The sequence below is a fragment of the Crinia signifera genome, chromosome 1 (assembly GCF_055691185.1).
Source record: "Crinia signifera chromosome 1, ASM5569118v1, whole genome shotgun sequence".
NCBI lineage: Eukaryota > Metazoa > Chordata > Amphibia > Anura > Myobatrachidae > Crinia > Crinia signifera.
In genome coordinates, this window is record NC_139217.1 from 88,658,124 (window position 1) to 88,685,699 (window position 27,576).

At 44.3% G+C, this 27,576-nt stretch overlaps 1 protein-coding gene and 1 long non-coding RNA gene across 5 annotated transcripts in view; one reads left to right on the forward strand and one right to left on the reverse strand.

Annotated features, from left to right (window-relative positions):
• MTUS1 (microtubule associated scaffold protein 1) overlaps positions 1 to 27,576 on the forward strand; it is a 241,572-nt gene that overhangs the window by 166,877 nt on the left and 47,119 nt on the right. Inside the window, exon 1 of one of the 4 annotated variants that reach the window (XM_083169578.1) lies at positions 3,333 to 4,195. The exons of the other annotated variants lie outside the window; for them this stretch is intronic. Within the exon in view, the coding sequence (XP_083025704.1) occupies positions 4,075 to 4,195 (121 nt within the window). The 5' untranslated portion in view covers positions 3,333 to 4,074. Of the gene's footprint in view, positions 1 to 3,332; positions 4,196 to 27,576 lie in introns of those variants that run through there. 4 annotated transcript variants of the gene reach the window in all.
• On the reverse strand, positions 14,170 to 17,410 carry LOC146057844 (uncharacterized). The gene is made up of 3 exons (XR_014469792.1): positions 17,346 to 17,410; positions 14,886 to 14,998; positions 14,170 to 14,303 (listed from the first exon to the last, which is right to left on the reverse strand). It is a non-coding gene; the product is annotated as an uncharacterized LOC146057844 (long non-coding RNA).

Consider the following 27,576-nt stretch of genomic DNA (forward strand, 5'->3'; position numbering starts at 1 on the left):
ACAGTGTCTCCTGTTCACATTGTTTTGCACCAGGGTTCATACATTATTTTTCTCAGCCTATTACAAAATCTCTGTATATGGAATTTTACACCCCATGCCTCCATTGTAACGATAACCTTGTATCTGCCCTATGCTGAATCATATCCTTTGTATGCTTTATACTATACAGCTTTAGACTAGGTACCCACTGGTGTTATACTAGACCCATTTTCCACTGGAAAACATCCCATGTCCAGTGACCAGGGATTTTGTCCCGGGGAACGAGCAGGGTTTTTAGCGGGTAAAACCCGGTTAACGAGCAGTGGATAACGTCTCTTACCCGTTTTTTATACACTGGTAAGTCCAAAAGTCACTGATTAGTCCTTCCAGGGTGCTGGCATTTTAATGGACACCCGCTGGTGGTGTAGCTGGGTTTTTCCAGGTTTAGTGGAAATGGAGGCAACCCAGGAAAAATTCAGGACTACAATGCAAAGGAACCGGGGGTCTAAGCTTTGGTGTAAAAGAGGGTAATAGCGGTGAAAACAAATCTGACATATCTGTGTTAAGCTGGGTACACACTGGGCAATATGTCATTATATGCTTGACATCGTTAAAGATATCGCAAGCATGTAGTTTGTGTACGGTCAATATAGTAAACTGTGTGCTCCCATGGTTCGTTAATGACCCCCTATCATCTGTACATGCAGCTCCATCTGAAAAAATTGTCATCGACTGTATGTACAGAAGAGGGGAACGTCAATGACCAATATCGTTAAAGATATCGGTCACTGTATGTCCACTATATTGTTCTCCCGCAGCACCGCCGATAAAGTTAACTATTTAAGGGACAGCTGGAATCGCCCCAGTGTACCCACTATCACCAGAGCAGGGAATATACACAGCTATATTTAGGCTCCCACACTGTTTACCCCATAGTAAAAGCCTGTGGATAGTAACTGCACGTGGATAGTATAAGATGTGTTCTGGAAATGCTAGCAAATGTTATATGTGGTAGTGCGTATAGCAGCACCACAACAGGAGGTAATGGTACCATGCATGTTCACATGACTGCTATATCTATGTTATTACAATGCTTCTGCTTTCGGTATAATGTCTCAAACCAAAAAAATACTTTGATTGGAACTGCCACAGTAGCAGCCCCCTACCCATGGCAGGTGCTCAGACTTGTCTGGCAATACAAGGCAAAGCAGGGTTTCTCAGGGTTGAAACCATTCTCTCTGGGCACATACCAATAACTTTTTGTTATCGGGTGATATCCCTCTGAGGGAAGAGGAAGGTAAATGCCTTGCCTTCCCTACATGTCGGGTACTCCCTGGCAAAGCTGATGTTGCTCACTGCAGTAAGCCGACCTTTCCAATCCGCAGCCTTATTTTGATACGGAGCAATCCTTAAACAGCAGCCTTGTATGCTGCAGCAGACACAACTCTTGAATGTTTATTTTGCATTCTGTTATATTTGCTAATGAGCTAACTGTAAAGATTGCCCATTCTAGTGCTTATCGCGGGGTTGTAGTTGCAGCGGAGTGAATCTCTTGGCCTTTACCTCACACGCTTGTTTTGTTTATCCTGAGAATTGTTGTCAGGGTATTATTCTGTCACAGGGTGTGTGCTCCTTAAATACTGTAGTAAATCCGGTTTGAAAGTGGAAAACACATCCTGGCATTCATGTGTGGCCAAGCATGGTTCAATTATTGTTACATGTTCTACAATTGTTATGTTGTGACACCGCTTTGTATCAGTATGAATACACCCCAGCCGGCAAGTGTACAGTAAAAGCGATTATTTCAGTCTTCAGCGGCTGAATGAGCAGAACTGATTTTGTGAGTGATTTAAAAAAAAATAATTCATGGGTTTATGGCATTGAACAGTTCATTCGTTTAATACATGTGTTGTGCTGCCCATACACTTGTGTGATTGTATGCAACGCGATATTACACTGTGATCTCCCATGAAGCTACCTGTGCATACAATAATGCATTCAATCACATGTCCCTTGGCACTCGAAATCAGGTGATGGAATAAGGCTGGGCTATCTGAGGGTATATAAACTGGCAGATCGCACATCGCATTGCGATAAATCGCATGTGTTTAAACATGCGATCACACATACAATGTGAAAAATATTATGTGCAGCACATAATATCTTGAGATGCAAGATTGCACTAACGCGTCCATGCTTCGTGTCAGGTGACACATGCGATTGGTGTGCGATCCATGCAATTTGTCGCTGCGATTTATCGATATCGCATGATTGTTCCCGAGATCTAACAAGTGTATGGGCACCATTAGGAATACTTATTTCATGTTGTGAATTGATGGAACAGTGTTGGTGATTTTGTTCAACATTATGCACAAAAATTAATTCTGTCACTGCTAGGACTTGGAAACCAATACCTAGAATTGGGCACACCTTACACTCGTCTGTTTAATGCAGTAAAATAACTATATCCTGATTGGAAGCTGGTTATAGAACAACCCCTCATTGACACATTTGGTACTTGTGGGCGCCCAATTTGCCTACGTATGGCGGCGTAGAGATTGCATTGCACTGCATCGCATGCAATGGTACTTGTTAAATTTCACAGCACCCCTGGCCGTGGATCGCATCACACGCAATTTGCATGCGATCGCGTGCCATGCAATGCGATTTAGCACACCCCACTATCCACGCCACCCTAAAGCGTTGCAAACACCGTAGAACGCTTCCTCCTGAGCTTTTCATACCCCCACTATCCACGTTGGCGTGGAGTTGACTTTATAAAGTGTGGCGAGCCCTGCGAGGGGACGCGGAATACATGTAAAGTAATCGGCGTCCCCTCGCGGGGCTCGCTTCGCTCGCCACACTTTATAAAAGCAACTCCACACCGATGTGGATAGTGGGGGTATGAAAAGGTCGGTAAGACGTGTTCAGTGTCCACTCGCTGTGCTCGCCATGCTTTAGGGTGACGTGGATAGTGGTGGAGTGCTAAATTGCATGTGAATTGCGTGCAATGCGATCCGCGGCCAGGGGTGCAGTGAAAATGAACTAGTACCGTCGTATTGCACGCAAAATTGCATGTGATGTGATCTCACTATGCAGAATAGGGCACTAAGCTATTTGCTTAGTGGGTGCCCTGATAATACACAAGTACCACACATTTTTTTTTCTCCTTTTTAATCCATAAATATGGAATGTTTAACCAATAGTGTTGTTATGCAAGGAATAGAATGGGAGATGCCAGCGTCTCCATGCATATGTAAGAGGAAATGTCCCATGGGAGGCATTGCCACCATTTTGTCCTGGCTTCCTCCCATTCTGCTCAGTGAGGAATACAATTTTAAGGCAGCCTGCAGGACTATTCCAGTCATTGTCGTTGCCTGTCTGGGTGAGCGATGGAGGGCTGGAGATTGGATGCTGTGCTGTTCTATCATCACCTCCCACCTTCTTCTTTCTAATCACATCACTGAACACCTTTGAGCTGTGTTGAGAATAAAGACGGTCTCTTTCCTTTTCCCACTAGCTCTGCGGCTGCTGCTGGGTAATCACAGGCTGCTTACATGTTCAGCTCTGTGCACTTGTTACCATACTACCGTTGTCTTGGTGCTGCATGATTGTCATCTGCAGCTACAGTATACCTATAGGACCGGTGTCCCTGCACAGAAGGAGGGCTATTTCTGCCACTGTGTATTTATAATCCTCTCTAAACTGAGCATTGAAAAGCAGCAAGAAGGGTTAAACAGCTTTCTCCCCGCATAATAGATTGTTATGCATGGACATAGTGTGATGTAATTCAGTGGCTGCCTGTCTTCACAGGCACTGGGAGGAGGTCTCATTCTAAGGGCACGCTTTGTTTCTGCAACATCTGGTTGGGGGAGTGCTGCCGGACAGATTTGCATAGAGGATTTCTGCTTTCTGGGATTTGTTATGTTGCCCGCCTGGCAGCCAAGGTGATGGAATGAGCTGCCTTTTTGAATTGCTTTTTCCTGCCTTGCTTCTGCTACTTGGCCCCGGATCACTGGTGGTGAGCTAAAAATATAGCCTGGTAGTACATGGAGGCAGTTTCTTGCAGGATATTCCTCCACATTTTCTGAAGACATGTTATGGTCTCCCAATTTCTCCTTATCCAATATGCGTGTGCGGCTGACTGCAAGCGGACTGCTCCGAAATCTGCGGCTGCCTACTGGCTACCGGAAAAGCAGCGTTATCTTTCATGCAGGTTAGTGCTGTGTCCGTGTGCTGCGATCAGTGCTGTGTTCTACTAATAGCAGGGGACATCTTGTTTACTGCTCCAGCTGATAGCGGAGTCACACTTGCTGCCTTAGGTGTGCCTGGTACATAGCTGCATATGTAGAACATGTGTGTATCTATGCACAGTGTATATATGTGTGTGTGTGTGTGTGTGTGTATGTGTGTATATATATATATATATATATATATGTGTGTGTGTGTGTGTGTGTGTGTGTGTGTGTGTGTGTATATATATATATATATATATATATATATATATATATATGTGTGTGTATATATATATATATATATATGTGTGTGTGTGTGTGTGTGTGTGTGTGTGTGTATGTATATATATATATATATATATATATATATATATATATATATATATATATATATATATATATATATATTCCAATTATTATTTTTTATTGCTTTTCCTGGCATATTTAAAGAAAATGCCATCTATATATAGTAGCTTATGCGGTTGTGTGTATAGTTCCAGAGCATTGGGGGGTATTTATAATTACATTGTAGTACTACTGGTTCATTTTGTCTTTTTAGATTGTGTTAATAAAGATTTCAATGTTTAGTATTTAGTAACCCTGTGAGTAATAGGGGCAATTAATCCAATTGGCCGGTTTCACAATTATGTGTTAATAAGGGGATTTGCTATGCATTGATTTTCTTATTAATGAATTATTATCAGTGGAAGCATTGTGGTTCATTTGGAAGCATACTCATTTGATGCATAGAGTGTGCAAGAGCCCAGTCTTGATGGAGAGGTGATGAAGTCTTGTAAATAGGTATGTGTGTGTTCACATCTCTCACAAGCCGACATGTCAGGCTGTGAGGTATTATAGAGGACGTATTTCACTTCCATGCCTCCTTGTGCTGCATACCCCCCCCCCCCCCCCCTCACACGTTTCTAGTATTGAGTCACTGGATCGGATATTCTAAATAGTGACTCAGATTTCACAGTCCGTAGAACGTTACTAAATTGTGAGTCAAATTTCCTGATCCAGAGAAAACTATAGTCAGTCAATCAGTCAATCTGGGTTCCTAGGTGATTGTAAAATATCCGCTATAAAATCTATGCAGATATGAATAGCATTTGTGTAGCCCTTAATTACAGACCAGGTGGATTCAGCTGTAGCTTTCAATCTGCTTGAAAATATGGTGATATTTTTACAGAGGTAGTGGAGCAGAAATGATCTGATACCAGAGCTTGGTTACAACAAGTAGCAACAAACAACACAACGCTACAAATTATAGGACTGCAAGGTAATACGTACAAGCAAGGTGTGTTTATCTAGAATCCGTGTGGGACTAGCTGGGTGGGAAAGGCTAATGTTTACTGCTGCCAGTCAGTGAGGGAAACGGATTTAGGATCCAGCATGGAGGAGGGTTGGTGCCATGTTACAGGGCTGCCTATGTTTATTTTAGAGTGCAGATATTCCATGAGAGACTAGACCTGTGATTGGGAGGCTGTGTAGGCAGCCGGTATTAGCAAGTCTCTCACACGCCACCATTAGTCATGGCCCCTCTAATAGGTTACTATAGAAATTGGAAATTGCGCTTCAGCGATCGTGTTATAATTATCCTGGTTATTCCATCACCGGAATAACAGCTGTAAAAAAAAAAAGATGCTACTGCTCTCTGCAGATTATTGTGCAATAGACTGGAATGTTTTGAGTTCTTGATTATAATAGGGCCCATATCTGCATTCAATTGGGCCAATTCTACGGTTTTCAAATTTTACATATTTTTTTTCTAAATATATTGGTAGAGCCATAACTATCCACTTTTGTTCCCTGCGCTGTAATGCATTGGCTTTTTTTTTTTTTTTAAGCACAGCATGATGAAGAGTATTACGGACATGTTTATAGCCTTCAACATGACCCATTCCACTAGGTACATAATGGTCTGCTTCTGGACTTCCCACTTACTGTATGCTTGCCATCATCTGTGTTGAACAGGAACAGAGCGTTTTGTTTCTAATGAAATGGGTCCTGTTGGAGGGTTTGCATGAGGGGTAGATGGAGGCAGCAAGGTCATGCTGGGGATTAAAGAGGAAGTCACAAATGAGATTGGCTGCCCCCGTGCGGTGGCAGCCCACCCACCCACCAACCCACCCTAGTTTACAGTCTACTACTATGGAAAATGGTAGTCCAAGGGTGGGAACCGCTGGATTAGAACATTGAATCATGGTGGACATTCCTGGAATACTAGACTAGAAATGGCTGGGTTTAAAACATTTATTTTATTTAGTTTGAAAATATGTTATTGAGTTGATGTACTGTGAGCTTTTTAGGAGAGTATATATCAAAAAGATAAAGTGAGAGATAAAGTACCAAACATTCAGCACAGCCTGTAAATGGAAATTAGACGTTTGTGGTTTAGTACTTTACCACTCACCATTATCTCTTGCCAAGCTTTGGTAAATATTCGATAGACTTAAGTCTTGTACACCCTATATAACTGAAGATGTTGGCTCCTATGCAGGAACAGGGCCCTCGCTAAGCTGTATGACTGATATCAGGCTTTGAATGAATGTTGAAGCATGATTTCAAACAATAACACAGGAAGGCTGGGACTCTGTTATACAGGCAGGATGTATGCAATCATAACTTTGTGTGTATATAGAAGAAAACAGTGGTGTCTGTTAGGTCTCTCCTTTTTGCGTATTTTGGGGGGTTGTTAATGTTGTGTTAAATGTCAGGATTTAGGTGCATACACATTTGGGGTGATTCTGATTTATTGCTCCCCTGAGCGTTCGCACAGGGGAGCATTGTATTGCGACTGCACATAAACTTTTATGCCCATGTGCAGCCGCTTGGTGCAAGCGGGTGCGGCAAATAGCTTATTCGCCGGCCTGTTCAAACCTTGTTGGGTGTGGGGCGTCGGCGAGGGGCTGCGGCCATGGGAGTGCCCAGCGTTCCTCATGAACACGCTGGAAGTTCCCATATTTATGTGCTGGTGACGCGGGAGTGGGCAGCTGGCGTCAGCGGATGTCAGCTGCCCGCTCTCTTCCTGTACAGAGAGCCCACAGATCTAAGACACCAGAGAGGTGTCTTAGACCTGCGAGTGCTTGCAAAAACAGAGAGGTGTCTTAGACTGCGAGTGCTTGCAAAAACAATCAGTGGTTAGTGACCATTGAACAATTTTGGCCTCGCACGCAAGGCTGCAAATGGATGTTTATGCTAAACATCCATTCGCATGCATGCGGGAATATTCGGTATGCAGGTGGCAAGTAGATGCCACGCAAAGCTGCGAATTTCAAATCTTTGCATATAAACCAGAATGACCCCCATTGTGTGATTTTGTCTATGGCCAATTTTGACTATGCGATTATCCCTTAAACTCCCCTGGGCCCAGAACGCATGCACTATTCCGACAGAGCCTTCTGTCCGCCTCCCGCTGCAGCTCCCCATGATCCCTGCCCATCTCCCTGAAACGGAGACAGGCAGGGAAAGCGCACCCCGCTGTCCTGTTGACTGAGAGACGCTTGCACGTCCCTGTCCGATGGAGCGCGCCTCTCCGCCGGCCATCGCCTGCTAAGGGAATCTGGTGATTCCCAGCGCTGGCTGAGAGGCGCTCCATGCGTATGTTACATACTGACGTGGACTAATTTTAAATATAACATGGGTGCCTGTTCGGAAGAGCAAGGTAAATGTTTTCGGCAAGATGTGATGGATTTTATACATCGTTATCAGGGGCAATACAATGAAAGTATGATGGGGGATTAGATGAAATAAGAAATAGAGTATATGAAATTCTAAACTATTTTATTTATTGTTGCAGTAATTGTTGTACATTTGTTTTTGTAAAAAAAATTCATTCAAATTCATAAACAATTGTTTATTTTTACATACATTAAAGGTATGAAAAAGATTTTCTTAAAATTCGTAATTTCTTTCTGATCGCTACAAAATCAAACTTTTTAGGGTAAAACTATGTGTGGAAGAAATAAAAAATCCGATATGCAGACTCAAAATTTGTGTTGAACAATGATCGAACACAAGATTATACCCAATAAACTCAATCCTTTTTTTTTTTCTTGCAATAGCGATCCCTTGGGGGCCACACATTGGCATTGCAAGCTGTATAGACACACTGCAATATGTGCTAAGTTTTTAACTTTGGTAGCTCATATCGCACCATGTGTATGCACCTTTAAGTCTACACAGCTGAGACCACCCCTTAGGTATTTTGTATGGGATGCGGTCATTTGGTCTACAGCAGGCATGTCCAACGTTGGCCCTCCAGATGTTTTGAAACTACACATCCCAGCATGCTTTGCAATAGTTTTAGCATTCTCTAATGGCAAAACTGTGTCAAAGCATGCTGGGATGTGTAGTTTCAAAACATCTGGAGGGCCAACGTTGGACATGCCTGGTCTACAGCATGATGGTAGAAAGGTCATTAGTTTGACAGTGTCTGTCGTCAGTCAAAAGGTCGACATGGGGTTTTTCACTGTTTTTTGAGTTGACATGTGCCGACAAGTGGTATTTCATGCCCTAAAATAGTGTGCCCGACGCATAGCGAGCGCAGCGAGGGGATGCGGTGCACTTTAAACTGTGTCCATGTCGACTGTTGACATTCAGGTAAAAAAAAAAGGTGTAAAAACCCATGTTGACCTTTTCACTGACGTCCTAGACATTGTCGAACTAATGACCGGTCGACCTGGAGCCATGTCGACATTTTTCCATGTCGACCTTATGGTGTCGACCTAATGACTGTCGACCATCATGCTGTAGACCAAATGATCCCAACCCTTTTGTATCCCTAGTAGCCTTCTTGTAACATATTTTCTGTAGTTGGGGCCTAGAAGGAGTAGGGATTGTTAATTTGCTCAGCAATGGGTTATTAAAACAAGATTTCCAGCAGGGTCCTGACACAAACTAGGAGCGTTCTTTTCTAATATTTTGATTACGTTGTATGAAATAGATATGATCTTAAACAATCCATCCTACAGTGACTGGTCATTTAAAGTACACATGTTAATATGTACTCTTATGAGGCTGCCAACTAAAGGGCACACTTTAGAGTCTGTTTTAAGGCGACGCTGTCGGCATTCCAGCGCTATTGCAATGGCAAATCATTGACATCACCCGCATTTCTTAATGGTTTTAGAAGGGTCTCTAAAGGTGTAATGTGGTGCGCCTTTGCTTTATGAGAAAATGTGTATAACTGTAAGTATCCGCCAACTTATTACAATCGCATTTTGCATGCTGCAAATGAAATATTAGTGGCTTAAATATATAATGGTCACATTAAGTTTCTCTTTATATTTTTGGACATAGTTCTAAATTTGGGATGGAAAACATGTGGCTAATAGGTCAGCTTGTAAATATTGCTGTGTATACATTGGATAATATGGAATTAGAGAGTACCTGTGACGTTCACAAGTTGTATTATTTTATTATACTTTTTTTTTTTAGATTGAAATGTAATTCTATTTGTCACATTTCTAGCCTTAGGAACATTACCTGAGTTAACCTATTGAGCTTGGATAACTCTGGACTCTTGGCTACGACGTATGGTTGCTACATCAGCAGAACCAGGTATTTTGCAGATTTTTGTTGGGTTGAGCTTTGAAGGGCCCAATAGGAATTGCTTAACATGTATGCTGATGCTACTGCTGAGATACTCTAGTTGTCCTCGTTGTGGACACAAGAAGGGCTGGGATTAAGCTTTAATGGGTCTATGAACTACTCTATACCAGTGAATCATTTTTCTGGATACTGTACAGTGCTGTTCATCGATTTCTTCCCCCCTAAAATACACAACTTATTTTGCCTTGCTAGACAGTGGTATGTATTATTTATTTATTTATTTGCAGTTTCTTATATAGCGCAGCAGATTCCGTTGCGCTTTATGTATTCAGTCAGTGTCGGCACAAAATACACTCTCCGGTATCCCAACAGAGTTGTAATGCTACTTAAAGCGTATTTGTGCAGTGCGGGCCTTGTAGCTTGCTCCTAAAGCTTCATGTCCAAACTTAACAATGCTTGCACAGTTAAAAATACATTAAGTAGCATTCCCCTCCTAATAATTAGCAATACTGTAGAAGTAGGTGCATTTCCAGTCCATGTCCATCCTCTGCGTAGCACAGTAGAATTCTACTTCTCAGATAAATGAGGACCCAGGTACTGTATCTGAAGAGGTCTAAAGGGTTTTTGTTTCCTTAATTCTCATCAAGATGAAATAGGTAGCGTGCCAAATAACTGTACAGCTATGTGATACATGATCCCACAGTGTCAGATCACTGAAGCATTCTGGTGATGAAATGGATCTAAAGTTAACCTAGAAACTGGACCCTCCTGGAGGGTGACGGTGCCACTGGCTTGTTTAATATTTGAGTATATGATCTAATTCTGTACATAGGTGCAGGCTTTCTGTCACTTTGTTTTGGTTAAGAAAGGCCTGCATATCTGTAGTAGGAAAAGTACAATTGTGGTAAATGTGGACAGTATGGTATGCCTAGTGGTGATCATTGGTGCCTTTTTTTTCAAGAATTGAACCCGTTATCTCAGTTCTATGTGGAGTTGTAATGTGATCACTGTCTTTGTATGGGTTTCCTGCTAGTGTTGGGTTTTCCTGCCACACTCAAGGGTAGATGTATTAAGGAGTGAAAAGAATGGAGACGTTACCCATGGCTTTGAGGTAATATTTATTAGGGGCATTCTATAACATTATATGTAGCAGCTGATTAGTTGCCATGGGCAACCCCACTCTTTTTGCAATTCAACTACCTACGTTTTACTAGGGGACCAGGAATTGACCAGAGTATATTGTGGGCCTGGCAGAAATATAAAAATTTTGGTGGCTGACCCTGAGGGAGGACCAAAAGAAAAACCCAAAAAAGCAGTCCATATGCTTGGTTTCCCAGGCTACCTATTCTATTCATTCCCCCAAATCTGATATTGTGCTTTAAGGTGGGGGGAAAAAGTCTGCAGAGGGCAGTCTGACAGGCGTTCTACGTAGCCAGCCAGGCCTAGCTCCGGCATAAATCTATCCCGGACTGGGTCACATGTTTGGCATAGCTGCTCTAGAACAAGCTACCAAAGTGTGTATATATAAGTATAAAGGCTTGGTATACAGTGGAGTAGGATGTGTCCTGTACTCTCCAGGCTTTTTATCCTGACTGGTCCTTCTTTATTTGTTATCAGTTATTTATTTAGTGCACACACATTCCAAAGCTCCTTACAGAGAGTATTTTAATCATTCACATTAGTCCCTGCCCCAGTGGAGCTTACAATCTATATTCCCTACCACATGTGCACGCACAGACATTTTAGGGTTCATTTTGTTGGAGCCAATTAACCTACTAGTAAAATTTTGGATTGTGAAAGGAAACCGGAGTTCCCAGAGGAAACCCACACGCGCATGGGGAGAATATACAAACTCTGCACAGTTGGGGCCATGGTGGGAATCTAACCCATGATCTCAGTGCTGTGAGACAGTAATGCTAACCAATTAGACCATGGGTCTTCAAACTGTGGCCCTTTAGATGTTGTGACACTACATGTTCCAACATGCATTGCCACATTTTTTCCTATAAGAGCATGCCAAAACTGTCAGGGCATGCTGGGACATGTAGTTCCACAACATCTGGAGGGCCACAGTTTGAAGACCCATGAATTAGACCTTCCATTCTGCCTGGGAGGACCCCTCTCCCGCTGCTGCATCCGGCTCCAGACACTTTTCTGCAGGTGTCGAACCATGCTTCAGGGTTCAAGCTGTGCTCTTCCACCTGGGCACAGCATGGGGCTGCAATTAATACTATTATAAGTTATTTTGGTTCTCCATCCAAATAAGCAGAAAGTAACAGATTGGGGAGACAGAACTCTATATTTCTACTCTTAAAGCTACCACTGCCTCTATTCTAGTGCTATTGATCTTGGTGAGATCTCAAATGGTGGCATGTCTGCATAAATTGGTCGACCAAGAGGAATAACTCCACCCTAGTCACGTTCCTTTGGTTGCTTTTCCCCAAGAAGGCAAGAGGTAATCCTGAACATTTCCTAGATTTCTGTCTGACTACCCCCTTTGGTTGAGGTGTTTTTACCCCTCAAGTGGGTGTTAAATTGGCTAACCATATTCTTATGCTGGCCACACATCAGACCAACTTTCCTCCAACTAGTTGGTTGGACTGAAAATCTGGTACTGTGTGGGGGCAAATGCCAATAAGCAATTTGCTCATAAACTCAGGAGAATGGATAAAAACATTCAGTGAATTTGTTTAAATCAAATAGGTCCAAAGGTACATTGTCTGAGTGACAGTTAATTTTCCAATTTGGGAAACAAATGACTTAATTACAAATTCCAGGTTTTTATTCCATCCAACCAACTGTAGTTGGAGGAAAGTTGGTCTGATTTGTGGCCAGCATTACACTCTAAAAACTTCCCAGGATCAAAGTTGCTCTTTACTTCTGTGGATATAAAAAATTCTAGACTGCAATTTGTCCTGGGCATTGTGGGACATCGTTATCCAATGCTACGGTATGTATTTTCCACTTTGTCTCGCGTGGTGGGATCCACTTCAACACTTCTTCTTGGAGTGCTGCTTACTTATTGATTCAGGCTCTGTTACAAAATGGTCTTCTATACTATGATATTTGCGTATTATGTTTGCGTACTGTGCATTTCTTTTATATTGTTACCTACCTATGTGCTTTTATTATAGTTCAGTATTCTCTATTTAAGTTTATTGTTTTTGTGAACAGCTTCTAAATTCAAGTGGTAATCTAGTTACCTTGTTTTTCTTATATTTAAGCCTGGACTATCACTTGCTATATATGTATTTAAGAGTCGTCCTTGCTTGGCTTTTACCTCTGGGCCTTGGTTGAGTCATGCCCTTAAGGCACATGGGTGTAGTTGTACCTAAATTATTTACTTTATTTCTCATTTTGTTTTCTGCTTAGACAGTTGTTAAATTTATCAGGTTTATATTTTTGCTAGGGCTTCGGTATTCAGTTGTATCCTTGCTGCAGTCAAATAAATAGGCGTGCCGGGTGACTCTGCACCATTTTCCCCAAAAAAACATGCCAGGCAGCAGAGCTGCCCAGGAACTACCAGCTCACTCCCACCATGCATCTCACAGTGCAAGGCATATTGAGGCTAGATATGAGGACACCTCTGTATATTGTTTGGGGTTTAGTATATAGGGTGGGTCACACTGGATAGGTTTTTTTTTTCCTTGTGTACAGTAAGTTTATTTCTCTTGCAGTTTTTCTTTTTATCTTAATTTTTTTTTAAATAATAATAAATTCATCATATTTGGGCCTGGTTAATGCCTGATATCTGTATTTTTGTCTTTGAAGGTGCCCATACACTATACGACTTCGCCCCTTAGAGGTCTCATATAATCCCCCTCAACCGCGAGGTATCGCATGCATTCCCGGCTCCCTGCCACTGGGAGCGGGTCTGACACCTAGATCATACATGTAGCAGGTATAATCTCCGGGTCCAATCCGATAAACACGGGACCGTGCATCGGATGTCACACATTCGATTTGGGCCCGATCAGTTGGAACTTGGGTTGTTTTTCTTGGCTGTAGTATCCATGTGTCTGGGGTTGTCTTATGCTTTGTTTATATGTATGTGTGGGTGTCTCTTCTCAGCTATGCTCCAAATATTGTGTGAATTTTTTGTTAATTACTTTAGTCTTTGACATCTTACTCCAAAATGGGCTATTTTGGGAATTCTTTCCCCTCAACATCATATGATCGATAATGTAATAGATTTCCATGGTGACCAACGCACTTACTAAAAAGACCATTGTGTAGCTGAAGAATCCGCTCAGTATACAGTACCTCAGTTTTTTGTATTTTAATGAGGAATTTTCATTTTTTTTTGGGATGAATTGGGTAAAGTCAACATCATCAAGAGTGTTTCAAGTAAAGGTTTCAAGATCTGGTAAGCTACCGTGACATCCTGCACTGCCTTAGAAACACGGGTCTTCGTAATCAGTGTTTTTCCTCTACCACGTGGTTGGGAGCAGGTCGTCTGTTACAAGGGTCACCCCACAGTCACTTGTTAGAAGGGTTTCTACCCGATGCTGTTTTATTTCTTGATGGACGCGAATACTGTGTAAAGAAGTACCGTATCTTTTATACTCTAATTCGGTGTTATCCTATGTATCTGACTAATATCTTTGTGATCATTTTGATGTGGTTAAGTTTCTGTATTGCCCAGTGTGTGTTCTCACTCTTTATAGGTTTGTTACTGTTGTTCTTACTCTATGGGTACTGCTTTGCTTTGAATTTAATTAAAAACTAAATGTAAGTGAATGAAACCGGTGCTGTAGAGCTTCACTATGTGCCAGATCCACCTTTTCCATGTTTATCTATAATAACTGCAATGGGTAGTAAATAACAGAGCGGCCAGTATTTCTACTCTGCGAGCAAAGTAAATGCTTGAGTTCTGTTCACAATAAATATTCAGTGTAATTAAAACAAGTGTCTGGCGCTGCATTGCTGTAATTCTTGCGGAAACTTTCGGTATAATACACTTCTAAACAGCTGCTGTCCCTGCATGTGTGCACCAGGCAGCAGCAAGGACTGCGTTATTTTATTCATTGTGTTTGTTGGGGTTTATTAATGCCACATTGCAATACTTTCCTGTTTTAGATGAATACATATGAATAAAGTAATGCGGCCAATACTTACAATTCACAATACTGACACTGGTACCTCGACTCCCGTCAGCCTGGCTTCTGTATGCTGGCATTTTAACAGCCGGTCATCTGTTGGCATCCCTATTACCGCTGTGTATTAGGATTCTAGATGAACAAAACCACTATTAGGAGTAGCCTGTAGTCTGAGTAATTGGAGCATTTAAAGTTTGGGTTGGGATGAGATGAGTGAACGGGGAAGGTGAATTCCAGCTATTATCAGAGCAATGTGGCCGGATTACTGGGGTGAGTTTACAATAGCCATGGGTTCACCCATATTAAGTCGACATGCATTGGTTTAACAACAGAAAGGTTGACTCATGAAAGATGTCGATGGGGTTGGAAGGTCGACACAAGCATTAGGTCGACAGTCAAAACCCTTGCAAAATTAGTTTTTACTTTTTTCGACATGGGCACCGTGAAAGTGCTGTGCTCGCCATGCTTCAGCCATGGTACCATGCTACCCTCGGCACACTATTCTCCATCCACACCCTAGTGTGTGGTAGGGCATGAAATACTGCATGTCGGCTAGAAAAAAAAAACGTGATAAGTTAATGTCCAGCTTTTGCCTGTTGGCCTAGCCATTGTCGAACTAATGCTTGCGTCAACCTTCCAATCTTGTCGACATTAGCCATGTCGACCTATTTCATGTATTGATCTAAGGCATGTCGACCAGTGGTCCACCCAATGCATATTGGCCTTATGACCGTATACCCATTACCTATGGTAGGAAATCTGAAAGAGGTTACTGCAAGAATGAAGCTATCTTGAGCAGGGTCCTTTTTACCTCATGTGCTTTTACTTCCCTTATGCTGGGTACACACCAGGACAACTAGGGCCCGATCCCATCAATCTAGATCCAATTCCGACCGATTGGATGTAGATTGTGTGGTGATTGGGCCCTTTTCAGTCCTGCTTTGATCCGATTCCAAACGGATGCGAGGCCCCCGTGTCGATCGTTATTCAGATCCTACCTGCAGCCGGTAGGATCTGGAAACGACCATACATCCGGGTGCGGGTCACCGTCAGATCGGTACCGCTCACGGTGCACATCGTGAGCGGGTCGTGCGCTCTGAATCATCGTGAGCGGGTTGTGCGCTCTGCCTCATTGTGAGTGGGTCGGACGAGACACTGACGACCTGCTCACAATGTGCATCGTGAGCGGGTCGTACTGGTGTGTACCCTACTTTACTCTTACGTTCATCTACTCCATACAACGGCACCTACCCCTTGGTTTAGGTCACCCTGCTGCTTAATTTGCTGATACAGCAATGTTTATATACCACATACTTGTCCTGCTTAGTCTTGTGCTGTAAGTCACTGGTTTCTTGTTTTGCTCATGTGTTAATGTACTTTGTTAGGCTCTGCAGAACCCTTGTGGTGTTACAAACTAGAGCTGAGGGAGAGCAGGGTTATAGCAGGCATGTCCAAACTGTGGCCCTCCAGCTGTTGTGAGACTACACATCCCAGCATTCCTTGCCATAGATTTAGCATTCCTTAATAGCAAAGCTGTGGCAAGGCATGATGGGACTTGTAGTTTCACAACAGCTGGAGGGCCATAGTTTGGACATGTACAAATAAAAAGTGAAAAGTCCCTTCACCAGTTTTGGACATGCTTGGGTTAGAAGGATTTACTATAAGGAGCCATATGCCTTAATCTGTACATGTGATTATTTCATACAAGGTGGGAGTTGTCCCCTCCCAAGCACTTAAGCATAAAATCAAATGGAAAGGAGTGTGTGGTCTGGTGTGGGAAGGACGAGATCCTAATAGGTGAGTGTGCTTCAGGAAATGAATCTGGAGTAGGAGATTCAGCATTGGGATGTAATGTGATTAAAAAAGCATGGAAATAGATGTCTCATTTGAAACCACCTTCCTACTGCTGTGAGCACTGCGGCAGCTCTCGGTTTGCTTTATGGCTTTCAGAGCTGGTTCCGGTTGATGGATCTATGCAGCTAATAGGTCCACCCCAAAAGTCAGCATGCAATAGTTTGATAGGTTCAAAAGGTTGACATAAAATAGGTCTACATGGTCAAAAGGTAGACACATGACAGTCGACATGAGTATTTCATGATTATTTTTTTCTAATGGCTTCTTCTTACGTCACCATCCATGTCGGCATAGAGTTAGAATATAATGGTGTGCCAAGCATAACGAGGAACTGAGCCCAAAACTTGGCGAATGTATGTATTACACGAAATACTGGTCCATGTCGACATTGACAACATTTTTATTTCAACCTTTTGATTGTCAGCCTTTTGGGGTAGACCTGTTGGCGGTCTTTCTAGACCCTTCAGAGTTTTATATATTTTTTCCTTCAATTTGTTGCGCAGTAAGAGCAGTAGGAGTGCTTGGAAATGCTTGCAGCCAAATGTGTGCAGGGCAGATTTAGGGGGTGGGAGCATCAAGGCAACTACCCCTTCTCCCCCTATGTAGAATGAAGAGATTCGCTCACCCGGCACAATAAGGCTGCTGCCTGTCAGCACCCCCCTGTGTCAGCTGCTCTGCCTTCAGCATGATTGGCTCCCAGGTACAGTGCAGAGGAGCCTTGCAGCAGTTACCATGGAGACACAATCATGCATAAAACTGCTACAGAGGTACCAGGGACCGTTAGGAGGCTGCTACTGGGGGAGGGGGTGTAGGTCAGGCAGCCAGAAGACCACCTTGATGCGATCGCTTCTTCTGGACTGCTCACAATTGATCTGACCTGGCTACACCCTCCTTGAGGGAGAAGACAAAAGCTTGGCAAATATGTCATTTAATATGGATGTATGTCCCAAGTGATTAAGAAAAAAACCTATAGTCTTGTGAGATTGTACATAGATGCAATGTAAAGGGTATTACTGGAGGTGTGTGCTGATCTTTTGGGAGGCAGTGACCTTTGAATGTGTACTATTGAGGACACAGGTGGCTGTAACTGGTAATGGTGATGAGTGGTCTGGAGGCAGGCAGGAAACTAGGGAGAACATTGACAGAGCGAACACAGTAATGTGAGGATCCTGACAAGCTAATATAGACCGTGTGTGGTGTCAAATACACAGTTCATACATTAGTTTGTCTAAGTAGTTTTATCGCTGTTAAATAAATCTGCCGTCAAGGATAATTATTTTTCTGTGAACCAGATGATTGATTTTTAAATTGTGTGCGGTTCTGTGCTACTACAAGTTAGGCATTTTGTGCCTCCAGCAACAAGCGTAAAACATTTGCACCTTACATTTTCTGCTTCTCCTAAATCATTTCTCCAATTATATTTTTAAATACTGCTTTTTTGTATTTTGTCAAAATTGCAAGTATCTATATACAGCTGGGTAATTTCAGAATCCATTTCGGGGATAAATGTCATGTGTCTGTTTTTGTTATAATATTTAAAAAAAAACTTTTAAATTTATTATGATTTATGTACAGTCTTCATCAACACAGTTCTATATAGATGTAAATTAGCTCAGTCCCTGCCTGACTGAACCTTACAGACTTAATTTACTCACACATAAGAACACATTAGTAGAGTCTTATGCGTGTGAGTAAATTAAGTCCATTCGTAGTACACGTCGTATAAAGCTTTCGTTTGTTTTGCGCTCAGGGGAGGCAGCGAACCTGGAAAGAAAAAAAACCCAGAAAAGCTCACTCAGGACCCTGGCTGGTAATCAATCCCAGTGCTGCCTGTATAATATCAACTGTAAGGGGTTATTTATCAGAGCCTAGCAAGAGAAAGAATTGTGACAGATACAGTATAAACAAATTGGTTACTAAATGTCTGGTTGTCTAATACTTTTTTTCCATTGCTGAAATAAACTAGGGTTGTTGGCAGGTTAACCCATGTCACGGCCGGTGATATGATACTCAGCCATGAGGAAGAAGAGATCTGGTTGGTGGGGGTGAGTGGTGTGAAAAGGAGGACAGAAAGGGCAGGGAGAGCTGATGGGAGAAGAGGTCGCGCGGCATCCGGCAGCACTGCTCGGGGAGATGGAAGCAGGAGCAGTGGATGTAATTACCTTTCCAACATACCGCCAGTGATGGCATGGAGGTGCCAGCAGAGACAAGGCCCTGCAAGTGTCAGGCGGCGGCTAGAGGCAGCAGGAAGTGGTGCGGCCAGTAACTCCGACTAGCCAGTGGTGGCAGGGCAAGGGACATAGGTGGAGAAGAGACCCCCCCCTTGTCGAAGTGGGGTACAGGTACCTGGCTGCAGCAGAAGTATACAAACAATGTGTGGACTGTAGTAGTCTTGGGGGGGGGGGGGGGGTCCCATTATAAGCCAAAGCACCTTGCCTGATGATTGATCACTTTAGAGGACAGCAGGGGAGAGTGGTGGGGGTACTGACATTTTATAGACCGTGATAACGGGACTTACTGGTGCCACCCTCTGCAGGGACCTTTTCAGGGATGACACCCTTTCCCTCAACCTGTAATAAAGACAGCGCAAAAGCTACCTACTTAAATATCCTAACCCTCTCCAATAAAATAACAAGAGGAGCGACACAGACTACCTCCTAGAATTAAAAAGCTTATTTCCTATGGCTGGGTAACCCCACCCTCTTGTGACGGAATTAAGACTACAGATTGTTTGAAAATACCTGACTCACCCAGCCCCCCCACCCCCCCCTTCTCATCTCAAAGCAACCATTGACTATTAGACTTCTCCGCCAATACCCCAGCTCCCCCCTGGGATTGCCATTGTCGGATGGACATATTGCACTCATAAAGGAGAAGGACCCTGAAACAATATACTATATAAATAAACCCTGTACACAGATCGGGTTTCAGAACCGTTAACAATATTTGTACTCTGTATTTTAAGGTCACGTGATTACCAATTTATGTTACCAATTATATCTTTGCATTTAACCCTGCACTTAAGGTGGCCATACATCAGTAAAGCTGGGTACACATATATACAATTGTCGGGCCGTTCTTTCGTTCTGGGTCGGACAGCCGTTCAATTGTATATGTGTGTACGCTGTACTGTACGAGTGATAAACGGCAAAAAAACTGTCTTGACCGTCCATACTCGGTCGGTCGACGGTTCTTTGCTGTTTGATTTTCATCCGACAGGACGGCCTCATATCGGTACAAAAGTGCAGTGTGTACGCACGTTCGACCGATATGCTACCGTCCTTGCGACTATACTGCCAAAGCTGGAACGCCCATGTAGGTGTTCCATAGCTGCATAATCTCTGGCAGGGTGACTAAAAAAAAAAAAAACGGCATGGGGTCCCCCCCACAGCCGTAACCAGCACCAGGCTGAAAGAGCTGGGGCTGGTATTTAAAAAATCAGGAAACCCGACAAATAGGGCTTCGCTGATTTTTTTTTTTTTAAACCAGCCCCAGGCTCCAGGTCCGGGGCTGGTTCCCAAAATCCGGGGGACAAAATGACCAGGGGTCCCCCTTATTTTAAGAACCAGCCCCAGGCCAAACCAGCCAGCAGGGTAATGCCACAGCCGGGGGACACTTATTATATAAGGTCCCGCGGCCAAAGCATTCAGCCCTCTGACCGGTCAGCCTGGCCAGGGGTCCTGGGGGAGTGGGGACCCCCCCCCCAATAAAGGGGGTCCCCCCCCCCTCCAGGAATTACCTGACCAGGCTGAAGCCTGGTGCTGTCCCCGGTGGCCCTGTGCGGTGGCCGCCGGGCTGATCATTGTGTAAAAAAATAGAATAAAAACTATTGTTTTTTTCCTGTGGAACTGAGTCCCAGCAAGCCTCCCCCGCATGCTGGGACTTGGAGAACCACAAGTCCCAGCATGCGGGGCATTAAAGGGCCCGCTAGCACTTGTAGTTCCACAGAAAAAAAATAGTTAAATAAATACACACTGACACATTAGAAAAATAAAAGTTTAATACATACATTACACAAACACACTGATACTTACCTATCTTGAGCCCGTCGGTAGGTCCCAGGGTCCAGTCCGGTGGCTTGGTTCCAGGGCTCCAGGGCTGAAGAGTCCGGGGTCCTGGATCCGTAGTAATCCAAAGGGTTACCTGGGGAAGGAAATCCTAATCACCTGCTCCTGTGGCGACCACCCCGGCATCTTCTCTGCAAGTAGCACTGCTCCCGGCTGCAGTGGTACCCGCTCCGCCTCCGCTGTACACTAGAGACGCAGAGATCCTTCTTCCTCTGCGTCTCTGCTCAGAATGATTTCTGGCCAATCAGGAGCCGACTTTCTCGGCTCCTGATTGGCCAGAAATCATTATGAGCAGAGACGCCGAGGAAGAAGGATCTCTGCGTCTCTAATGTACAGCGGAGGCGGAGCGGGTACCACTGCAGCCGGGAGCAGCGCGACTTCAACAGAAGATGCCGGGGTGGACGCCAGAGGACAGGTGAGTAGGATTTCCTTCCCCAGGTAACCCTTTGGATTACTACGGATCCAGGACCCCGGACTCTTCAGCCCTATAGCCCCAGCCCCGGAACCAAGCCACCGGACCCTGGGACCTACCTACGGGCTCAAGATAGGTAAGTATCAGTGTGTTTGTGTAATGTATGTATTAAACTTTTATTTTTCTAATGTGTCAGTGTGTATTTATTTAACTATTTTTTTTCTGTGGAACTACAAGTGCCAGCGGGCCCTTTGATGCCCCGCATGCTGGGACTTGTGGTTCTCCAAGTCCCAGCATGCGGGGGAGGCTTGCTGGGACTCTGTTCCACAGGAAAAAACAATAGTTTTTATTCTATTTTGTTTACACAATGATCAGCCTGGTGGCCACCGAACAGGTAAGTCCTGGAGGGGAGGGACCCCTTTATTGGGGGGGGGTACCCACTCCCCCAGGACCCCTGGCCAGGCTGACCGGTCAGAGGGCTGAATGCTTTGGCCGCGAGACCTTATATATTAAGTGTCTCCCGGCTGTGGCATTACCCTGCTGGCTGGTTTGGCCTGGGGCTGGTTCTTAAAATACGGGGGACCCCTGGTCATTTTTTCCCCCGTATTTTGGGAACCAGCCCCGGACCTGGAGCCTGGGGCTGGTTTTAAAAAATCAGCGAAGCCCTATTTGTCGGGTTTCTTGATTTTTTTTTTTGATTTTTTTTTAATACCAGCCCCGACTTTTTCAGCCTGGGGCTGGTTACGGCTGTGGGGGGGACCCCATGCCGTTTTTTTTTTTTTTTAATAGGTAAAAGGGTGACGTCTATAATCATGCCCTAACCCAGTCCATTATGATCATTTTGGTCACGTGACGTGTCAATAGCCCAAATCGAGACAGTGTGTACGGTGGTACTGTTTGGACGGGAGTACATTAGACGTCGCAAGTAAAATTGTACAGGTGTGTACGCGCGTGTCGGCGGCTGTTTGTGGACGGTCCGACGGGAGTACGGTCGGCCGAACAGTTGCCAGAAATAGGGATTGTATCTGTGTACCCAGCTTTAAGGCCCCCATACACTAAGCGATTTGGGCCAGATTTCATCCCAATTCTGGAGAATCGGGCTGATAAATTGGGTGAAATTGCCCAAATCACGTAGGGTATGACATCCAATCTGATCCGATGCGCGGTCCCGTGCATCGGATCAGATCTGGATGACGGACGGTCTGCACATAAGATAAATCTTATGTGCAGCCGGCATTGATCTGGTCTGGGGGAGTGAGGACCGGAGAGCAGGGTCCGGTCCATGTGTGATGCAGAGGGGGTAGTCAGGTGGCGGGGAGCGGGGTCCGGCCCAGCTGCAGGAGGGGTAGTGAGCTAGCGGGTGGACTGGAGACTAGGTAGCGTGGGGCGTCAGGGTCCGTCTGGGGGAGCGGGGACAAGAGACCGGAGAGCAGGGTCCAGTCCACGTGTGATGCAGAGGGGGTAGTCAGGTGGCGGGGAGCGGGGTCTGGTCCAGCTCGCCGCTACCTGGACTCTGTTATGCGCCGTGCGCTCCTTGCTCCCCGCCTGCCGCTACCTAGTTTCCAGTCCACCCGCTAGCTCACTACCCCTCCTGCAGCTGGACCGGACCCCGCTCCCCGCCACCTGACTACCCCCTCTGCATCACACATGGACTGGACCGGACCCTGCTCTCCGGTCTCTGGTCCCCCGCCTGCAAACTCCCCCCCAGACACAGCTCCCACGGATTTACATGTGATAAATCGATCCAATTTATCACATGTAAAAAGTGGCACATCAAGTGCCAAATCATATCAGGAGCTGCCGGGGGAGCTCAGGGGAAGTCGGGGCCGACATTAGGCTGACTTGTCCTTAGGACAAGTCGGCGTAGTGTATGGGGGCCTTTAGACATTGCACCAAATCATACAATCTCAATGGATTGTATGCAGATTGTGTGCACATCGTGCGCACACAATCATACAATACCGACCCTGGGAGATTGGAGGATTGGTCCTCTGATCTGACGTGCTGCACATCAGATCAGTTGGGGTTGGGAGCAGATTGTGTGTGCTTTTAAACAACTGCAATTTGTAAAATGTACATATATAAAGCACATGAAATTTGGTATATTAGGTGTATTTCTGGGCTTGCAGGGAGTGATTTGGAGTGAGTGGTTGTATGGAAAAGTTTGCATCATGTAATCAATCACTTTACAGAAAAGAGCTCATTGGAATTGGTATTAATGTTGCAGTGTATTGTAAAGGAAATCCCCTTTGGCATATTTTATTTACTCTATTAGTACTTGTTGACTTTTTATGATGTACTGTCTGTAATACTTTTACTGTTAATAGCCTGATTCTGTTTAGCACGAGGCTCCATTGGAACTTTTGCGGGGTTTGCAGCTGGGTACAATCTCTGCCATTGCACCGTTCAGTGCCAGGTAATAGACTGCAGGGTTACCAGGCCGGGCGGTTTGAGCTCGCATCCCAGGAGCAAAAGGGATACAAGCTAAAACCAGCCGGCCTGGTAACCGTGCAGTCTATTACCTGGCACTGTGTGGTGGATTGTTACTCACCCTATGTTTCTTCCTCTTATTTATAAAACACAAGCCAATTACAGAGTGCTGTACATTCTAGGGGATCTTCATACAAAAAAAAATCAATTGGTGTCTGTGCTCTTTTAGATTATTGGATACTGGATACCTGTTCTAGATCCTTAAGCTTTGTGCTGGGAAATCCTTTTTTAATTTGTAATGCTTTGATCACTTGACCTTTTTCCATTCATTCCGTTCAGGCTGACCTTGAACAATCATCCGTTTCATTTTTTCTGTAATGGGTAAGGTTTACTGTGGATACATTGCCCCCCAGTGGCTGTAGAGGAAACAGTACATGGAGCAGGTGGAAGTCAGATGTTTTTGCATCTGATAATTAAAGCCTTGAATTTTCCATTAGACCTTTCCTGGAAAATGGCACTAGCTCACTTCCGACATTGTTATGTATGGCCCTTAATGGCTTAAGGGGCATACAAACAGGGCGATTTTTGTCTATTTTCTAAGTGATCTGTCTAAATTGCTTAGAAACGAAGCACAAATCCCTCAGTGTGTACACCACATGCAGGCAAAATTTAGTTAGATCGCCTAGCAAGTACATTCAAAATATTTGGTTAGCACAGATCGCTTGGCACACATCACTGTGTGATCTAGACACAAGGAAGCTCAAGGGAAATAGCTTACTGAATTGCATGGTCTTTTTTTTTTTTTATCAATAACAAACACGTTGTCAGATAATCACACTGAGTTACACACTATGTGGAGAGCATGTTTAGTAATCAGATCAGATGTAGGGTGGGATGTGCTAAGTTAAAAATGCAGGGGTTTTACCCGGTCGCCCCGTCATTGCAGGGCAGGGTATCGCCACCTTTGGGTGGCGATACCCTATAGAAGCCTATGGGCTTCTATTGCAAACATGTCTCACCCCCCACCCCTTGGCTTACTTTCTTGGTCCTGCAGGTCCCACTGGATCTGGAAGGTAAACCCCTCCTCCCCTTAGCAACGCAGTCAGACTTCTGCTTAGCTGTCCTGGCGTGAGGGGAGGAGGAGGCACCCAGGGAGGTGACTGAGACCCCCCGCACACCACATTACAGGTATCGCGGAGGGCCTTTGTCACCGCACTGCGATGCTTCCCGCATATGTTAATACATAGGCGCTTATATCACTGCGGCCGGGTGACGATGTATATTAATACATCCCACCTGTATTCTCTCTATTGAAAGGATTCAATAACGTGGAGGATTGCGCAGTTAAATGGAAGATGAGGTTTAATATTGATACATGTAAGGTTATGCATTTTAGGAGCATAAACAAGCAGGCGATCTTCAAATTACATGGGGAAAACAGGGGAATTGTCAATGGAGGAGGGTTTAGGGGTGCCCATTGACAGACTTAACGGCACTGCTCAATGTCAAGGAGCAGCAGCAAAGGCAAATAAGGTAATTGATGGGATGCAGTTTTCAATGGGACCCACTAAAAGCTGTTCTAAAATAAAATGTCTTACAGTAATGAATTAAAGCTGGGAGAAGTTCCAGGCATTTAGCCTGTATTGTCTGATTTGTCTGTGTGGCTAACTTGAGCAGTGATCCAATCACTCTGGTTGAGTGACAGCTGCGATCTGTATGTTGGCACACTGCGGTATCATACAGGACAATACTAGCAAAGCTTAGAGAAAAAAAAAACAAGCAATGGAAAACACTATTACTGTATATCTATGGTTTCCCTGAACTCCACCACGGTGTGTGAAACATTTATACATATTTGCTGTGACCAGTGATTCTCCCAAGTCATCTGAAGAGGGCAGCAATCTTTCAGGATGATGGAGGAATAAGGATTTATTAATAATTTAATTAATTAATTAATTTGATTAATTAATTTATTAAATAAGTATTTATTTGCGCTAGTAAAATGTTTGGCATGGCAAACTCTCTGGGCCTATCCTGTAATATTTTCATAAGTAGGGATCTGGGGGAAGGTGAGGAAATACCTAAAGCTAGTTGTCCTCTCGTATAAATATTGGGGCTAGGCTACGGTAGTGACTGTGGTCTACAGTGGTTTTGGCACTTGTGCCCACAAATTTGAGCTGTTTTTTTATTGGGCTGATTATGTGCTCAACCAAGAATGCGCAGGCAGGATTCAATGCACTGCCTGCAGCAGGACGATAAGGGAGCGTGGCTGCGAGTTGCTGCCGAGAAGAGGCAAGCTGCTGCTGCTGCTCACGTGATGAGTGAATACCAGTGGCCAGTACTGAGCTGCCTGCAGCCTAGTGGAGTCGCCGGCCCTGGCTGCAAGTATTCTCATTATAAACCTTTTTATCCGCTTTTCATGCTGCAGTTATTCTTTGTGATGCGTAATTCTGGTTCTGTTTGGGACCTATGTTTTATGGCAGAGCGAAGTGAAAAGCTGCCCACATGCAGATAGATTATTTTGATCGATATGGAAAAACCTATAATTTAAAAATTGTCCATGCGTGGGCATGATAAGGATGCAATGCTTGTATATGCTGGTTTATCATCTTGCTAATCCCTTCAGCATGCCGAAAGGTAACGACCTGTCTTGCAGGATTTGTTCCATGTGTAATCATGAACGATGTGTCAATGATATGTTAATGATTTGCAGCCGTTAAATGACCCATCTAACTCCCTGTTCGTTTACACAATCATTCTGTGTGTGTCTGAGCATATCTTAATCGTAACTGTGTTGTGGCATTGTAGGGAAATTTGGATGACAGATTGTATTGTTCATAAATTGTGCCATTTGTGGGCACCTTTAAGCTGGATATACACCGAACAATGGGTCTGTCCAATATATCTCGTTTCCACAAAAATGTGGTAATGTATGTGAGCATATGACAATCACTTTGCTTCCACATGCTAGAATAATAAAGAAATTATTATTTGGATAAATTAATCAATCCAAATGACTGTAACCAATTTGTCTGAATGACCATTGTTTGTTTTCCAGTGTTTGGGGCAAATGTTAGATTACCAGATGTTTGTCACCACTTTATAGGCAGTACCGAAATCTTTAGATACGCACCCAGCTTAAAGCTGGGTACACATAGCACAACGCATGTACCCAGAGACCTGTTCTGCGGCCCGATTCCAGCATCTGCAAGTGTCTTCCTCACTATATTCAATAGAGGTCGAAACTGCCGTCTTGCCGAAAAGACGTCAGTTTCCTACATGAATACATCAGAAGGGGTTCCGATCTATTCAATCATAGCTTTTTCTTTTTTTCGGCATGTTGAAATGTTTCAAAATGCCGAAAAGCAGGTGGATTGATGGAAGAGCTGCTAATTCAACTGCTTTTGACAGAACCACAGCCAAAACTGAAAGGTTTTGGCTGTGTTTCCGTCATTCTCAATCCGGCATAACAAGATGCCGGATTAAGGCAGGGAGGACGGCGCCGTGTGAGTAGCAGCAGCTTACACAGCGCTGTCCTCCTGTACGCTGCACCCTCCCACCGACTCCCGTACATACCCGCCGCCGAGCCGAGTGAGAGCAGCTCACCCGGCTCCATCCAGAATCCCTCTCAGGTTCCTGCTGCCTCACGCCATCTCCTGCCTTCTCCCTGTGCCGCGCTGACCCAGTCCGAGCGCTGGCCGGGTGAGTGTCAATCATCGGCCAAATCCGACATCCAGATTTGGCCGCTGAATTGAATAATGGATGCCGGATCCATTCCGGCAAAAGAATGTCAGCATGGATCCGGCATCAATTGAATATACTCATATGTCTCTTGCTAATGACTTCCTCCACCGTAACATGTATTTAGCAGATTTTAGACATAAAGCACATGCGATTGTCAGGGCTGCTTGCTACCACATAGTATTAAAGAACGTCAGTGTGGGTTC